At 36.3% G+C, this 19,184-nt stretch overlaps 1 protein-coding gene across 1 annotated transcript in view; it reads left to right on the forward strand.

Moving 5' to 3' along the window:
* The window catches only part of TM9SF2 (transmembrane 9 superfamily member 2), a 30,410-nt gene extending 14,067 nt beyond the window's left edge, over positions 1–16,343 (forward strand). Inside the window, 12 exon segments of the mRNA XM_039560918.1 lie at positions 603–727; positions 1,607–1,718; positions 3,661–3,740; positions 3,817–3,925; positions 4,049–4,181; positions 4,424–4,543; positions 6,733–6,790; positions 7,428–7,587; positions 9,089–9,240; positions 10,270–10,381; positions 10,979–11,150; positions 15,175–16,343. Coding sequence (XP_039416852.1) covers positions 603–727; positions 1,607–1,718; positions 3,661–3,740; positions 3,817–3,925; positions 4,049–4,181; positions 4,424–4,543; positions 6,733–6,790; positions 7,428–7,587; positions 9,089–9,240; positions 10,270–10,381; positions 10,979–11,150; positions 15,175–15,242 — 1,401 coding nt within the window. The 3' untranslated portion in view covers positions 15,243–16,343.
* Positions 16,344–19,184: the final 2,841 nt, after the last annotated feature.

The following is a 19,184-nucleotide window of genomic DNA, read 5'->3' on the forward strand; positions in this document are numbered from 1 at the left end:
AGTGTTAAATTACTTGTGAGTTTAACAACCTCTTTAGCTGACTAAATTCCAAAGTGATGTTTCCCTTCACCAGAGGTTTGCATTCAGCATCTTGGCCACTGCTTGCCATTCATCCCATTGCCATTCAAGCATCTTTGGTTTCAAAGGTGGTTCTGTCACAGAGAGCATTTATTTGCATTATTTGTCTTGGAAGGTTCTGTTTAATTGCTGAAAAAGATACTCATTGTTTTAAAATAGCTGATGTTTATGAAATGCTTATGACAACTTTTGTTATCAGAGTTATCTATTCAGTTTGCTGCTTAAATAAAATAGGACATCTTCAGTTAGAGAAATTTATTAATATATTTTAAAAATATTTTAAATTAATTTTTCTACTTTTCAGTTGTAGTAGACTTCTTAGCATTAACTTTTCTAACTCGTGTTTTTAATGCAAGAAGACACTTACTGTCTTTATAATTCCTAATATCTTGCATTCATATTTTAGGAGAACTTCTTGACAGAAAAACTGTATACAGTCTAAAATTCTGTTATGCAGGCTTCTGTCTAAGGCTTTGAGATGTCTGTATTTTTTGATTGTTTAATACAAGCTTTTGTCATTGCAGTCAGAATTTCATGAAAAAGATACCTTTTATATTTTCAACCACGTTGACATAAAAATATATTACCATGTTGTGGAAAATGAAGCTCTGGGAGCAAGACTAGTTGCTGCTAAACTTGAACCAAAAAGGTTGGTAGCTAAAAGTAACTTGTCATCAAAAAGTGATCCATCCTAAGACACTTGCTTTGATCTGGGAACCTGCTGCTAGTCAGAAATGTTTTCAGATATGTGACCTGTAGATTACCTCTCCTGTTGATTGATGTGGTGTAGTTAGGACAGTCTAATATCATTTTGTTCTGAATTTGATGGATCTTGGTGCATTTTTTCCTGTTTGGACCAAAAAAATGACAAAACCTGTAAGTGTTTGTGGGGTGTGGTGTGTGTGTGTGTGTGTATATGTGTGTATGTGTGCATGTAGAACCCTAATTTCCCTACCAGGGAATACTCTGTTTTGTATCAGAATAGGCCACCAGTGCCTGATGCTGGCTTGACTGGAGTGCAAGATTTGATGTCTTCAACAATCAGGGTTTGAGTAGAAAGATTTCGCAGATACACAGAATCCAGAACAACTGATGAGTGTGGCTTTTGCACAGCTGGTGTCTGTTTTATTATTTCTTAGCATTTTGTCTTTCATGGTTTAACTGAGCTGGTTGCATTGTTGGTTCAGTTGAAAGTATTTTTTTCTGACAGAAGTTAGTAATTCTGGTGTTGTAACTTCTTGAGTGTTTTGGAGGCTCATAGCAGTACTAAGACTTCCTTCATTTTTGTTACTCTGCTTCAGAGACTGTATTCTTTTTAGAAGAGACAAATCTTGTTTAAGAAGTTCAAGTTTCAAAAACTCCTGAGCTTAGGATATGTTCCTCATGTGTTCTGAAATTTATGACACATTAAGAACAATTTTTGTATTTAAGGGAAGAATCCTTGGTATGCCCTTTTAAGATGAAAGAATTCTTTCTTAAGAATGTTGTCAGTGAAGCGGCTTTCATTCTGTGTCTTTTCTTCCTGCAGTTACAAGCATACCCATCCAGACAACCCTGATTGCTCAGGAGTACCTATGGATATAAGTAATAAGGCTAGTGGAGAAGTCAAAATTGCTTACACATACTCAGTTACTTTTCATGTGAGTACTAAGATTTCTGTGGTAGTTACCTCTTAAAATCATGCGTTAATACTATGAATTGTAAAGATGGACAATTAAAATCAGCTCACAATAGTAAATTTGTAGTTTTAAAACTTTATTTGAGCTGGAATGTCAGAGGTGGCTTGGGATTTAACCACATACGTTACAGTTTTGCATACCAACACACAGAGAGTGGATGTGAAACACATATGTGGTTTTTAAAAGAGTCACACTTTCCATGTCTGCCTAGGTTGTCTGGTAGATTATTTTTCAATCCAAGTTCTAAAGTCTGAGAAATTGTGTTTCAGCAATTTATTGTTGTAGGTAGGTTGAAGCTGATCATTTTCTGCTCTCCTGCTGCAAAAGCTGCCTTCTCTCCAAGCTCTTTCTCCCTGCAAAGGAGTAGGAAGCTGGTGTTCTTTGTTCTACTACTCTCTGTTTAAAAGCAGAGAAGCAGTATATCAGGCAACTGCAGGCAGCAGTGACAGCTGAATATATCTCACTCAGCTGACAAACAAGAGAGGGGGGTTTTGATGTTGTTTTTCTGTAAAAGGAGTTTGCTGGACAAACTGTTTCCCAAAGTTTCATACTCTTTCTCAAACTGTTTCCATGTTAGTCTGAGTTCAAAATACAATAAATAGTATAAGAAGTATACTCAGGAGGGATTATATTATGTATATAGTATATAATTATATTTTGAGAACTAATGTATGTATATAATTATATTTTGAGAAATTATATCAGTTACAGTGCTGAAATGAATTTGTATATCAAAAAGCAAGTATTTCTGTCAGAAGTTAGTAATTGAGTGACCTCAGCTTCATATTATTTTATTGTTTCTCCTTAAAAAAATGACATGCCCAGCTGTGTGTGTGTTACTGTCCTGTGGGCAGTGTTACATTAGTTGGAGGTAGTCTTCTGAAATATCATTGGGTTGGCTGATCAGGTCATCTCAGGAAGACAAAAAAGGCAGCTTAGGCATGAGGGAAAAACACAGTTCTATCCTAGAGTCATTGAAACTGGTTTAGAAACTTGTTGCTTGCTTTGAGACACAGTTTTATTATCTCAGTGAACTAGATATATGATCTTGGCTAGATTTTTTAAGCCACTGCGTTTTTTTCAAAACCTGGCTTTACTGGAAAGCACTCTTGCTTCTGTATGTTATAAATTACTGAAATAACAGCCTGTCAGACACTTAGCCAATTTTATTAATTGATAGTAGTGTTTATAGTTTGTTTAAGATTGAAGCAATCTTCACCTTAACTAGTACTGTCTATTCCTTTTTTCTTGTTTACTCTGAAAAATAAAGAAATGTCCTTTTTGAAGTGTTTCTGATCAATGAATGTTCATTCTGAATAAGTATAATCTGTTGAAATGACTGGAGGCATAATTTGCTTCCATCTACTAACAGCATAAGTTCTGTAGTATTGTCTCCCCACCTGTCCTGCAGTAAAAGCTGTTTGCAATGGGATTGGTAGTTGGTACTGAAATGAGGTTGTATGAAAGCAAAGGATAATTTAGACAGAGCGTGATCTAGAGAGTGAAGTGTTATGCTGGAGACTGTATAACATAGCTTGGTTTCTTGATATGTGGACTTACATGTGCTAAAAATGCATGTTCTTTCATTATTCTGCTAGTCCATTCCAATTCCAGAAGAGCTAATACAGTTCTTGAAGGGAGGAAGCACAACTAAATTAATTTGGTAGGCCTTTATGTCTTAAGAAGACACACATGCTCAAATTCAGAAAATATTTTGGTTTAGGTTCTATGGTCAAATCTTATATTTCTTCTAGGTAGCTATTATTAAACAATTCCATGTAAGGCATGGAACTTGAAATTTCAGTTAGTCACAAGATTTAAGATTGCTTTACATGAACATCAACTTTTAAATGTACAGGTTGGATACTGACTGTATCTGAAGCTCATGTGTTTACTCTTTCAGGAAGAAAAAACTATCAGGTGGGCATCAAGATGGGATTATATTTTGGAATCCATGCCTCACACTCACATCCAGTGGTTTAGGTGAGAAGGAAATTTATTGTAGTGAAGTGTTTATACTGCAGTTTGAATGATGATTTTAATTTCTTTTCCTTTTCAGTATTATGAATTCCCTGGTGATTGTCCTCTTTCTTTCTGGAATGGTAGCTATGATTATGTTGAGGACACTGCATAAAGATATTGCAAGATACAATCAGATGGATTCCACTGTAAGTCTAAAATGTAGTTCCTAAAATTCATTTGGAATGTATTTTTTTCAGTTAAATGTGTAGCTGTAACAGGTTATTTAAGATGCAATCTACTGTATTAAAATAGGTGTGTTTCTTTCACAGGAAGATGCTCAAGAAGAATTTGGCTGGAAACTGGTTCATGGTGATATTTTCAGGCCCCCAAGAAAAGGAATGCTGTTGTCAGTTTTTCTAGGCTCTGGCACACAGATCTTAATAATGACTTTTGTTACCCTGTGTAAGTAGTCAAGTGGGGAGGATTTAGTTGAGTGTACGTGATTTTTCACTGCTGACTGTATGGTGCTAGTAAAAATAGCGGTATAGTTTTGTCTAGAAATTTCATAAAAGTCATTAGAAATAGCTGAGCTGATGTAGTAGACATGCAGCTTAATATGCACAGATTTTAAGATAACTGATGTTCAAACATATAGTCTAAAATTTCTAACATAATTTCTAAAATTGTGCATCTCTACTTGACAGTTTTTGCTTGCCTGGGATTTTTGTCACCTGCTAACAGGGGAGCTCTAATGACCTGTGCTGTAGTTTTGTGGGTACTGCTTGGAACTCCAGCCGGTTATGTTGCTGCCAGATTCTACAAATGTGAGTAAAAGTTACTGAAAATGACAAGGCTTAAGTTCATTAAAGTAAATTATCATTACAGAACTGATTTTTATTTTGCAGCACTCTTTGTAGCTTCCCTCAGGGCAACTTGGAGAAACGCACTTACCTTAACTATAGAAAACATATATAGAGCACTAACATAGTTACACTGCTTTTGATGTAATCACGCCCAAAGACCCTGAATTGCTCTTGCTGCTGTGTATTTGTGAAATCAAATACTACTAGTACTAAGGTCTTTACATCTTTACATCAGAGAGTTTTCTGCTTCTGTTCCCTATAACTGGGGGGACAATGTAAACCTGCATTTAGTTTTAGCCATCAACGTTGCTTGGTAAGACGCACCTGCCCCCCCAAATTGTGAGCCTCAGTTCTTGCATGCCTGAGATTGTGACCTCTTTTTAGCTAGCTCCCAGGTTTTTTGGAGAATAATGCTTATCAGACTGTGGCTGAAGCGCAGAGAGAAGGATTGTTAGGTGTTCTGTAGTTGTAGAAACCAACCCAGCGGTGTTTGGGCCCCTGACAGGAGTTAGTTGATACTGTTTTCCCTCACTGATCCCAGCTTTTGTTTCAAGACCTGTCTGCCTGCCAGCCTCAGATGGTTTACCCCTGTATCCTCTGATTTATTTTAAGGTGAAGCATGGCATTCCACATACAGCTTGTTTTAATTACCTTACTCAAGATGAAAGGTTTTTTGACTGAGAGAGATGGATCTTTTGAACTACTTTAGTTCTGAGTGTACAGGGCTAGGGAAGGAGTTTATTTCAGAACTTCAGCCTGGCAGTAGATATTGGAGTTCTTTCTTCTAACAATTTTGTAATTTTCATGTGGGGAAAACCAGTGGGAAAAGTGAGTTTGTATCTTGTAGGGAGTTTTTACACAGTGGTAGTGATGTGGTAGTGAACTATTCCTAATCTCCAAGCCAGTTAGATTTAAGCAGAAGGAAATTTTAGTACTAGGAGCATGATTGAGGATAGAATTATTCTTTATATTGTGCTGTATGCTATGTATTTTGAAGGATATTTTGTAGTGTATTAATGGTAAATTGAATCCTGTGTCTTTGGTGGAGATGTAGTTATTAATGATTATATTTCATATTTTACTTACTGGCAATCACTTAGTTGATACTTGAATGTTCTGTTTAACTACTAAGACAGTGAGTGACTGATCCAGAGATATTTTTGTTATAACAGGAAGTGTTATACAATATATATATGTATGTTCATACCCTGTATAGAGCATGTAAACATGAATGGGGTTTTTTTTTATAGTATACAAATAAAGTAATGTGAGACATAAAGCAAAATGCAACTGAAATGGATATCTAGTTTTAAAAATTGGGGTTTTTTTTCAATATTGCATTTAAAAAGTGAAACCTGAATTGAAATTAAATGGTTAATCTTAATAACTGCTGTCACGTTCTACCAAGTTTTTATGAAGAAATAGAAACTTAATTAAAATCACTCTAACCATAATCACTTCTGACTCTTGAAATAAAGAAGCATGTCATTATGGCAGTGCTCAGATGAAATTATCAGCTTCACTGCACTCCAGAAGGATATTTTCATTTGAAAGTATACTGACTAGAATTTTTATCAGCATAGTGCAAATTCGTAAAGATTTTGTTAATAAAGCTGTCTTTGGTCTTTTGGTATCACCACTGCTTAATGCTGCTAAGACTCAAGAAAACATCACTACTTCTGTAAGCGTGTTAGTTCTGACTCTCCTGTAAGACTCATAGGCAAGAATTATTTCGAGAAAATTGTTAAGCTTGGTTTTCACATATTTATGTATCTTTACCTACTGAAACCTGCAGTCAAATGCTAGAAAGCTTAAATTTCTTAATCACGCCAGGTTTAAAATGTTTTTTAAGGACTTAGAAATACTGCAAATCTGTTCCCTCCTTTTAGTAGATAAAGTGGTCAGAGACAGTTTCAGTTGGATACCTTTCCTGACCTTGGTCTGAGACTATTTGCTTTGAAATTCTGTGGTTAAGCAGTAGGATACGGAAATTTAATTTTATTACTGAAGATTTAGTTTATGGTTTTAAATTTGGGCATGATAGCACATTATTTGAGTATTTGCAAGCTAAGTATAACAGGTAAATGGAGTGGAAAATTAATGGTTGAGTTTAATGCATGTTTTAATGTCTGTCAAATGTTTTAATACAGCATTTGGAGGTGAGAAATGGAAAACAAATGTCCTGCTGACATCATTCCTTTGCCCTGGGTAAGTTGAGAATATTGCCCTGATTAACAGAATTAAATTGCTTCTCTGATGTGCATAGCTAATTTTTTAAGTTTCACCTATACAAGTAAATCTTACATTGTCTCTTTATTCTGGAAGCTACAAGAGTATCATGGTGCTTTTGACAAAGATGTTAGTGGCATATCATCCTTAGATTTTTTTTTTTTTTTTGTAAGCATTTGTTTACTCTCACCACATGAAAAGGTTGATTAGGAAGAAGCTTTATGATAGTAGTAAGTTTCAGGCCCACTTTTTCATTGTTTTCTTTTATTCTTCAGGCTGTTTCTCTGACCACACAGTAGTCGGTCTTACATAGTGTCATATAATATATAACCACTCTGATAATTTTTTCCACTTAATCACAGCAAGCAGTCTTACCCTGAAGTGTGGTTAAGACAAGCATATATTTGAAACAGCTTAGTTGGAACGTCAGCTCCTGCTGGAGTTCAGTCCCACTAGATTAACAAAGAACTGCTTGTCTGATCTCTTCGTTTTCATATTTTGTGTGTGTCATTTGGTTTTAGCGGAGGTTTGTGCTAAAACAGTGCCATTGTTTTGTCAACGTTACTAAATGTTAAGAAGTATTTCTGTGCTCCTAAGTGTGCTGTGTGTTTTTCAGAATTGTGTTTGCGGATTTTTTTATCATGAACCTCATTCTCTGGGGAGAAGGCTCTTCAGCAGCTATTCCGTTTGGTACTTTGGTTGCTATTTTGGCACTCTGGTTTTGCATATCTGTACCGCTGACGTTTATTGGTGCCTATTTTGGGTTTAAGAAAAACGTAAGTGTTTCTGAGAAGTTGTTTTTTAAGTGTATACATACATGTACATACACAAATATTTTTCTCTGTATAGGCCATGACTGAGGTAGCACCTAAGTTAGTTGCACTGTTGGCTCCAGTTCTGTTCAGTTACTTTAGAAATGCATTAGATATCCAGTCTTGGTATTCCAAGGCTTTGATACATGGCTGGTGGCAGTGATACTTCTCTGCTACGATTTGGGTTATCATTGTATTTAATTGAATGACCGCTACAGATAAATCAGTGATTTGAGCATTTTAATTTTAATTAGCATCTTTTTCATATATTAAAACAAATACTTGACCCAGCAAGCATAAGAGAAAGCAAATTATGCATATTTTGGTTTCATCGTGTATTTCTTGTTCCTGTGTGCCCTCTACACTGAGGGTGTTTCCTGATCAGATTGCTGGAGTTCTGTGAAATCTGTTTGCGTAATCGTTCTGTAAATGGCTATCTCTGAATGACAGACATTAATTGGGATTTACTTCTAAACCAATCAATTTTACATATTCTTATGAGGGCTCTTTGTGACCAAACATTTCACAATTTGGTGACCAAATCATTAAATAATGAGATTTTTTTTTCTTAAAAACCAGTTTACTGGTTTTTAACCCCACAAACAAATTTCTATATACGTGCAGATACATTTGTGGGTTTTCTCCTGCACAGGAAGCCAGGGTTCCATCTCCCTGTAGATCTCCTGTAATACCTTCAGAGAATGTTGTCTTAGTAGGCTCTTTTAAAGTCAGTTGTATAGTTACCCTGTTTTTCTTAACCAGAATTCAATGAGTTTTTTCTGATAACCGTATTGAAATTCCATCAAGTTCCCCTGCATTGTACTGGTGTGTACATCTTCTTTTAAGGAAGGAAGATTTGATAAGCTAATAAGGCAATGTGGTAGGTGTCACAAAAACTTGAAAATCAAATCAGAAAGGAAGTATCTATTGATGCTTTTGATGTAATCTTTATGAAAGGGGGAAGATGCATAGTAGGCATGTATCTTACAATGCCTTACATTGTTTTCTCCCACCATGCTGATCTATGCATGTGCCTTAAATTAGGATTGAATTGCCAGATTGAATCCTTTCAGTAAATTTATCCTAGTGTGATTCTTGAAGTAAATGCTGAAAAATGACATGCAGGAATTTTTAGAAGGGGAAAGCAGGAGTCTGCACCACCACTATCCCAGCTGAAATGTGGTAAATCAGCTCAGACTCTGTAACAGATGATAGAGAGGCAAACATTAAAAGGGAAGTCAGAAATATGTCACTATGTTTTCAGTAAGAGCTGTCTTTTAGTGAGTTTGCCAAGCAAGTGTTGGTAGCTGAGCTGGGAGCAAAAGCAAATGTAGTGTAGCTGGTATGCACATGCTCAAAACAAAGAGTAGACTTTTTGCCACCACCCATTACAAAGAGAAAGCAAAAAGGTAGTGCTGTAGTTTGACATTTTATTTATTTAACTGTTTGTTATCTTTGTTTAAAGGCTATTGAACACCCTGTTCGCACAAACCAAATTCCTCGTCAGATTCCTGAGCAATCATTCTATACAAAGCCACTACCTGGCATTATCATGGGAGGGATTCTTCCTTTTGGATGTATCTTTATACAGTTGTTCTTTATTCTCAATAGTATTTGGTAAGTTCACCATAATTTGAGTTTTCTCTGTCATAAAAAGTGGTAATTTCTTTTTGAAGGTTTTTCTTCCATATGCTTTGCCAGAATTTTTGAGGATGCAGGGTTACCATAATACTGATTCAATAAAATTTAAATGCTAACATCTTTTTAATATTTTGTTGTTTCAAAAATACTCAGTTCCTGCGTAGAGAGGTGGCTGTGATATGCTTAGCAATTTACAGCTGACATACTATATTCAGATAGTTTGTTGTTTTCTCATCCTACTCTACTGACTTCATGTGGAAGTGGCTCTGAAGCTGGTATATGGCATGTAACTTGACAGTAGTAAAGTTTATTAAAATAAACTTGAGATTTTTTTGGTGGTTGTTATTAGACTAGAAAAGTATTACTACTCTTGGGAGAAGAAAAAAGAGCCAAGAACAAATTCTTGTGAAATCGTAAAAAAAAAAAACCAACCTAGGAGAGTAATTATTTTAAAAAATAAAGCACTGAATACTAGTCCAGTATAAGTGAACTTTGATGTGAGCTCACTGACAAACTAATCTACTGTGAGGAATTTGTCTTCCTTCTGGCACAATTTAGTTATTGGATCTTGTTAAACTGTTTCTGAACCTTGAATAGGTGCCTCTACCCAACACAGACAGCTACAGCATTTGACATTTCTTGTTATTTTGGAGCTCTGCCCCTTTGATTGAAATGTGAGGTGAAATCCAGGTTCTGCTGAAGTCAGTGGAAGAGGTCACACTGACTTCACTGGAACTGTGATTTCAACATTATGTCTAGTCATTTCTCTCTCTAAAATCACAACCAGGGGCATGCTTTGGCCTTGCTTTCTCAGTGTTTTTAGACTGAGCTGCAAAGGTTCTTATTGTTTAGTTAGAAAATAAATTAGGCAATTGTATGGCTGCACAATTAACAGTATTTCAAAAGGAAGGGGAAATACTTAAGGTGAAGGTGATGTTACTACGTATGAAGAAATAATAATAGCACAATGGCCATTTAAATGATTTTTTAAACTCCCTTTTATAGGTCCCACCAGATGTATTACATGTTTGGCTTCCTGTTTCTGGTATTCATTATTTTGGTTATTACATGTTCCGAGGCTACAATATTACTCTGCTACTTCCATCTATGTGCAGAGGTAGGAAGTACTTCTTATGTTTTCAAACCTGATAACGTTTTAAGAATGCTTAAAAAAGTTTTAATGCTTTTGTAATTGAAAATAAGTATTCCAGAATTCAACATGAACACTATTACTTGATGAGATGTACTTAAACCATGTCTTTAAAAAGTGAAGCAGGCTACTTCTGGCAAAACTTGTAACAAACCCTGCACTGGGTATTGGTGAGTCAGATATGACATCTTTAGATTCTCACTCCCTGTTTTCTGAAGGTGCTAAACTAATCCATTAATTTTGTTCAATCAGAGTCCATTTTGGACATGCCCAGCCTTGGGAAAAAAAAACTCTCTGTGGCTGGAAATAAGTACATCTGGTTTATTTGGGGTTTTAGTATTTTGTCAGTTTGCTATTGATCTTTATCTGGAATTTTGAATGGTGTAATTAAAGCAGTATTGATTATATACAGTTTTTCTCCCTGTAGATAAAAAACCCTACAAAACTTACTCTTGGATAAAGTCATAAGAGAAAAAGTAGCTCTGCATTTACTAGTAGGGTCAGTGGGCTAGAGGTGTATGCAATATTGCTTATACGTTTGTATTTTTTCCTCACTCCTTCTAGGACTATCACTGGCAGTGGCGTTCATTTCTCACTAGTGGTTTCACTGCAGTTTATTTCCTAATATATGCAATACATTATTTCTTTTCTAAACTGCAAATCACAGGAACAGCTAGCACCATTTTATATTTCGGTTATACCATGATTATGGTTTTGATCTTCTTCCTTTTCACAGGTAAGTGTACTGAACCTTAATTTTAAATTTTGAATATGCCTTTAGTTTTGCACAGTAGAATCTGTCACAAAACTGATCTTGATGCAGAATTATAAATTTATGTATGCCTTCGATTTTTTTCCAGGTAGTTGTGTAGCATATTGCAACTATGTGATTACAAATTTCAGTGAAAGACATAAGTAAGGATGAGGAAAAACTACTGCTAATTTGAGGTGTGGCCTGTCATTAGGTCTACAAATATGTGATAAATACTTTTCCAGATATCATTCTTATGAAAATCATATGACAAACTGTTTTTTAAATTGGTTGTCTTTGGAGAAGCACACTTCAAATCACACGTAATCAAGTATAAAGTTATGGTGTCAAGATAAAAACAGATTTTATGGAATAGGTGGAAGAAAGAGAGAGGAGTAAAAGTTGACAAAGAATGCTGCTTTTTTTTTTTTTTTTTTTTTTTTTTTTTTAAATTTGCTCTCTTCCAGAGCGTATTTACCTTTATCCCAATTGCATTGAAGTGGCATGGGAAGCAGACAGAATTTCTCTAACATTTTTTGTATCAGTCATGTCAGAACCTTGTAATCTTCACTGTGAGTGTTTGGAAAAACATCTGTCATAGGTGCTGCATTTCAATTTCCTCTTCAGTAATTGAGATGAGGTCACAAAATGTTCCATTGTTGTCTGCAGTCAGACACAAATAGCCCTTGTTGAGGGTGGAAAAATGGCAGTGAAAATGGAAGAACTCTCCTTTTAAACTGATGCAAGAAGGCAGGAACTGCCAACGCCTCAAAAAAAATCTTAAAAATTCTGTATTCTGCTCCAGGCAGAATGCAGTCCATCCTTGTATAGTCTACCCTACAGAGCAATACTTCTGAAACTACTTTGAACTGATCAGTGGTTTAGATAATTTCAGGCTGATGATAACTTTTAATGATTCCAAAGGCTTTGATACATATATATGTATAGACACTATATTTTGAGGCCTCCTAGACTACAAAAGGCTTGTCATCAGAGCTTTTAATACAGATCTCACTCTATTAAGTAGAATTTTCATTTCCACTTAGCATAAGAGAACAAAAATAGTGAGAAAAGAGAAAAGAACTGAGAATGATGTTCATTTTAAGTGTAACCGAATATTTCAAAGACATTTCCACTTCAGCTAAGGAAATACTGAAGCTGTTTGCGCACTATGACTGAATGCAGATGATGGTGAACAAGAGCAATGGCCTGCAAGGATTTTCTTGGGTCATTGCCTGTTAAAAGGAAGAATGGGACTTGAGTGCATTATATAATCTCATTGAAAAGTGATCAAGCTGTGTCCCAAAAGTGGTTAGTTTTATCTTCCAGCCTTCATTTTAAGTCAGTCTAATGTGTTTTGGCATTGCTTGCAGATAGTTTGTAATTTATACATCTCTACTTTTATTCACATTTCTGTACCAGTTTACAAGTCATTCTGAATTTATAGATCAGAGATTCTGCCTTCCTTGCTCACTTTTCCTTCTTTCTCACCCTGCTTTTCTCTTAACCTTTACTTCTGCTCTGGGTGTACAGATAGTCTCATCGAACTAAATATCCTAGGATGCATGGTTGTTCAGCTAGAAATGAATGTGTACTGCTGTATGCAGATCAATTTTAAATGCAGTGCAAACTTACAAAGTAGCGTGGAAAATAATTAGGCCTCACATAAGTGTAAGGTCAATTAATTTAGTTTCACCAGCATTTCCAACAGATGTTCAGCAAGTCTGCCTGTAACAGTGAACAGTTTTGCCCAAAACCAGAATTGTGTTTACCCTGTCTCCTTTGTTCACTCTGTTTACTTTGGATGCATGCAGTAATTCTGGAGTGGATTCATTCAAGATAAAGGGGATTTACAATAATCTTCTGTGCTGAGATTTGCGTTAGCTGCCTTTCTGCACCTCAGATATCCATATAATTTCCTTTTTTTGCCTTTACTCTTTCAAGTCAGTCATGTCACATGACATTGTCTAGAGGCATTAAGATGTGTCCAGTGCATCCCCCTTTTCTTTTGCTCATGTGTTCATTTTCAGTTGACCAAGTGGCTGTGCAGCACCTGCCAGCAAATTTTTAGGGTAGGTTCACAAATATGCAAAGAAGACGTGGTTTATTCTCAGCCCCTTTCAGTTGCTTTTTGTGGTGGTCATTTGTTTGTAATTGGGACAGTGGAAATGTAAGTCATCCTGTGCAACTAGAACTAAGTTTTCAGAGCCTGTATGCTCTCTTGGTTTTTTAAATTTTCAGTTTCTATGTTGAAATTAGGGGAGGATACATGTGAAGTTAATCACACAGAATTGTAAAACACCATGTGCTTAACAATTTTTTTATCTACTTCCCACAAGATTAAGTGCAAATTACCTTTTAATTTGGGGAAATAATCCTGTTTCTTAAGATTTAAGAATAATTTTCTCCATTTAGGTTGATATGAATGTAAAACCAGATATGCTCAGTTCTCTGAGATTTACTGAAGTGCTCTGAGATAAGGTTTTACAGAAGAAATCAGAGGTGCAGGGTAAGGGACAGGCAGTTCTCCATTTTTTTAAACAAAAGAACATATTAACAATTTAGCAAAAACTGCTCCCAAAGGCAACTGACTTCCCATGTCAGGATGATCAAAAAGCTAAAAAGAAAAAGTCATAATTGTTGTATTAAAACTATTCTGCTCCTGCTTACTCATCTGTTAAAAATTGTCAGGATCGGGAGGCAGGGTTTTGACGGTGCCCTGCTGCTATGTCGGTGTAACACATGCTTCAGGCACTTGCATCCATACTGCATTCCAGGTCATTGATCAGACTCAGCAGGCAGAATACCAGGAGCTACATGACAAATCTTTGATTCACAGCTGGGATCACAACTACGTATCATTGTAAATGAGTCACTTAAACATCAGTAGCTTAGCAAGCGTAAAGTGAAAAAAAATTACCATGATATCATTCATGGGTCCTTTCAAGCTTTCATAGAGAATGAGTTACCACACAACTTTTGTTGTCCCTCTTATCTGATCTAAAATAAAGGAAGGTTTTTTCTTCTAAAGAACTCCCTTGATACTTGTGTAAGTTAAGGATATGATTTTAGAAGAGGTACTTGGACAAAAATCAGATAATCTTCAGGGCTTTATTCCTGTCCTAGTTTTTGTGGGAAATTAAGGTTCCTGTAACAGGTGTTCTGAGCTCATATTGTTTAATCCAATATCATTCTGATTGAGACTGAATTTTGATATAATCCAGTTAGATTAACAAAGCCCAACTATATTAACTATTTCACATTCAAAATAATATTTTTGTTAAAAGTTTCTTTTGGAGTTAGACAAAGAGAAGGGATGAAGCAGTTTTTATTCTGTTAGAAGGATGATAAGTTATCAGGGAAATAAATTTTAGTTCAAATTCGTGTGAATGTTTTGACGTAAGTATTTCAGTAGTATTTATTGTTAAGGTATGCAACACACATGTTTTCAGTAGGACTACAAGCTGGGTAGTAACTACACTATGGTTTGAAATTTGTATTAACTCAGTCTATGGAGACATAAAGGTAGTGCTCTAGTTTTCCAAGACCTTAAAGTATTACTAAATAATGGGGACTCTCTTTGATGCTGTTAGTTTAAATGGTTTATTAAACATAATAACAATATTCTGACAGCTGAGCAGATCAGATAAAGTGTGTGTGAGTAGTCACTGAGAAAGGGTGAAATGGAGCAATGTGAAGGAAGTGGGACTGCAGCATACTGGAACAACAAGAACAAATATGTAAGACAAGTAACACAGAAACATCTTACAACTAGAGTCTGCCACGTGATCTGTTCTATGGTCCTGAAAATAATGAGATAGGTTATAGAGTAGTTGATGCCTTTAAGGGCCAGGTACTGTCTGTAACTTTCCATTATTTGATCTGATTGATGTACTGAAGACTAAGGACAGCAGATCACATATACATACATCCTGAGTTATAAACTACAGAGAGAAATTAATGTCTCCTGTGTCAGTATTCTAAAATGTAATTTTTTTTTCTCTTTTAGGGACAATTGGATTCTTTGCATGCTTTTGGTTTGTAACCAAAATATACAGCGTAGTGAAAGTTGACTGAAGAAACCAATGTAAAGAATTAACACAGAAGAGGTTTAATCTTCATTAACGTAACTTAAAAACCCTGGTCTCATTGATGAACTTGAGCTTTATCAGAAGTATTGGCTTCCTATTCTTTGAGAATGATACTGAAATGCACCTACTTTTCCACTAACATGTTTGTATTGTGACTTAATAACCTGTTTTCATTCAAACCTTAATGAAGATCAGAGTTACAATATTTATGCGTTTGTAAATACAACTATACTTTAAAAGAAATGTTAAATTCTAATGGCAGAATAGATGTGGCTGTATTACACAACTTAATGATACTTCTGATCAAAGTACAACTGTAAATAGGTTTTTCTAGCTTGGTAGGTGGGATGAATTATTTTTCTTTGAGGGAAATGAGAACTTTTTATTATGCTAACTTTGAAGGATGACTCTTAAGAAGTGTTGCTTTTAGTCTGGATGTGATTTTTATTTTTTACTGGTGTTACGTCCATAAATACTCTGATTTCTGTGAGTTAATTCGTTTTGGTGTTCTTGGCCTTTTAAACTATGTGCCTCTGAGTCCTGGAATTTATAAATTCATAATCTAATAAACGTTGTAAAAATGTCTTCATTGACTTATTACATATTATAAGTTCATAAAAATATGTAAATACAATTATATTGAAGACATATGCTTAAAGATTGCATAGAGTATTTTATGGCATTTTCTATGGTTTAATATATATTGACACACCCTTAGATCTGCAAGAAATACTATTTGTGCTAAATAGCTATAACATGGACATGTGATTGTGGTGCATGAGAACTAAATTATACACATTTAACAAAACCACTCTGCAGCATTAATCCAGTCCTTAACCCAGACACTTTTCCAGAGATTGCTATGGAGTTGTCACTATGTTGAGAAGATCTTACAGTGCATGAGTCAGCATTCTCTGCTGATCTTGCTTTTAGATCTCGATGATGCATATTCTATAGAGCAACTATTGCTGACTGTACTTCATGTAGGTTAAAAAATAAAAGAAAATTACTATTTTTGCCTTATATTAAGAGACTAATGTCAATTTTGGATGACTGGCATTAAACCTATATTTGCCTTTTTTTGGAATTGGAGCATTTTGTTCAAACCTTGTTTCGGTAGTTTTAGACTCATAACACAATTTGGCTTTTAGCATGTTCTCACAAACCTGGTAAAATTTTATTTTAAATTAAACTTCATGTACCAGTTGCCATTCATAAGGTTGGGGGGGTTTTATTCTTAACAGTTTACTTTTCTAAAGGACTTTAACCTAATGATGCTTGAATATTGGACCCAATAAAAATATCCTTGTTTAAGGTAACTTGTCATTATTAACCTCCCAAAAGTTGGCACGTAAAGGCTTCAGGAGGCATTCCCACAACTGCAGTGCTCCACAGCCCTTCCCAGATGAACCAGAGCAGTCGTGCTCTGCCTGTCACCAGACACAGCTCTGTTCAGATGTGGACAGGTTTTTTCTTGTGCCCCTCCCAACATGTAGCCACTAGGAAATGCTGATTTTAGATAAATCTTCCCATGCTTTTTGTTCAAAACAAGAAAAGGGTGAGTACGGTAAGTGTTTGCTCTTTACTACTGCAATAAACTATAGTGTGACTCTTGATTCAAATGTTTAAAACTGTAAAATTGAATAGTCTTCATATCCGTGGTGTTGTGATCACCTACTGTACAGTCACTGCCTGAAATCATCAGTAGTTTTTACACAAATAGGAATACTAAGTTTGAGAAACATGAACCAATTGTCTGCTATTGGAATTCAACTTCAAAAAACAATGAACAATAACAGTAATTACACAAATATTTTATCAGCAAATGTGCTAACATTGTGTCTCCTGCATGTAGTATGGGCATGATACTAGCAAGGGTCTTCTAGAATTCACTATTTATAAAGCCTTGCTTTATAAGGATTGATTGTCATTACTCAGGAACCCATTCTGATACCTTCAAACAGTTCTAAGTTCACTACAAAAGGGTGCTTCAGATAGGGACCCACAGGGTCTCCTGAGAGGCTCTCCAGCCTGGGCAGTGAGATGGGCAGAATGCCACATTCCAGCTTCTCAAGTTCAATAGTGTCAATGCCTTGTTTTCAAACAGTTCAGCACAACCACTGTTTTGCTGATGCTGCTGCAAGACTCAAGACTTACTCTGGCTTGTGTGGGGTGGTTTGGGTTTGGGGTTTGTTGGGGTTTTTTTGGGGGGCAGGGAGCAGGGTTGATTGGTGTGGTTTTGTTCAGGGTTTGTTGGGGGTTTTTTCAGTAATTAAGTCAATTTTGTCTCTCTCCTCAGGAAATTGTTACGGTAGAGAAGACAGTCTTCCTGATATTTTCCCAACTTTCCATGACTATAGTTTGATTTGTTCACAATTGTGCATTTAATTGAGGTGTATGAAATCATTAAACTGACTTGGCTAGATGATGTGAAGAAGGGAAATGTGTAACTGAGAAGAAAAGTGATGTCCCAGCAGGGCAGGCACAAGCACAGTCTGGCCTCTGCTTGCCCTCCATGTTGCAGAAGGTGAGCAAACTTCTCATTCTCTGGAGGTTGATAAAAGGCAGGTGGGCCGTGTTTGGCTTCCACCTATTGCATGCACCAGTAATTAATTGCTCTGGGATATTACTGAGGAGGTCAGTGGGCTTCCAGGATGGCCCACTTTCTCCCTTTGTAGCCCAACGATACAAGAAGCAGTAGGGTTGTGACATTTCTTCTCCAGTCTTGCTTAGGGGCTACAAAATGGAGCAGTCAGAAAGTCGGATCTGTTTCCTACATTTTTCTGCAAGTTCTCACAAGGAACCCTTTCCACTTTCCTGCTGGAAACTGCTCTTCTCTGCCCACTGGAGCAAGGCTAGTAAGACAGCTGAGAAGAAACTCATGTTCCGTCACTCTTTTCCTGCTATCTGCAGGCTGTAGTGACAGCAGCAGAGCTGAATCACATGTATTCTCCTGCTGCATGATGTCAGATCAGTGCGGCCCCAAGGCAGGTGGAGGGCAAGGCAGAGGGGAGGCAGTGGATGGCCTTAAATTTGCTGTTTATCCCAGAAAGCTGGGTGACCGTAGTAACACTGGAAAAAAATTAGAGAGAGGCTGCCTTCCCTTCAAGAAGGACAATATCCAGACTCAGGAGGCAGAGTCCAAACAAAGTCTTGACTAATATACCAGGAAAATGATGGTTTATTAAACTCAAGTCTTTTCTGTCAGTCTGTTACCTGTTTCAAGTGTGGGTTTTTGCTGGAAGAGACAGATTCAGAACTGAATTTCTGAATAGACCAAGACTAGCAGACAAATGTAGGCAGATTAAGAATGTGACTAAGTCCCTAGAGATTTTCTTGACTAGTAGATTATTTCAGGGTTACTGTGTCTATCTTTCTGTCTTTTGAAACAGCTTTACCAACAGGTTTGTGAAGACCCGTTGCTGCACAGAATGGGACAGAACTTGCAATCCCAGTTTTGTTGGATGGGACATTGTCTACTGTCCCACTCATCCCTGACACTTCAGAGGATTGCTGGTAAAATAACCTGAGCAAGCCATCTGCCATGTAATTTGATACAGAAATACACTTCCTCATTGCTCTAAGTGCACAATATCCATACAAATACTCAACAGAAACCCCTAGATGTAGCATATTTTTGCAGGACTGGGAAGGGAAAATTGTAGCCTTGGAGTCCTCAATGAAAACACTGCCTGAGAAAAAGGGGATAAATAGGAAACAGAAATTGCATGAAAAATGCAAAGTTCTAGGGCTGCAAATAGATGACAGCAAGGACAAGTACTACCTCTTGCAGTTTTATTCAACTTTGAATCTCACAGCCTGAGCAAATACAGATAAAGCTGCAACACTGCTAGTTCATGTATGGTATATAGCAGAAATCCATCTAAGGGCTCTTCACACCACAAGAAGATCATGGAAGAACAAGTAA

Source organism: Corvus cornix, chromosome 1, assembly GCF_000738735.6.
Source record: "Corvus cornix cornix isolate S_Up_H32 chromosome 1, ASM73873v5, whole genome shotgun sequence".
Taxonomy (NCBI): domain Eukaryota; kingdom Metazoa; phylum Chordata; class Aves; order Passeriformes; family Corvidae; genus Corvus; species Corvus cornix.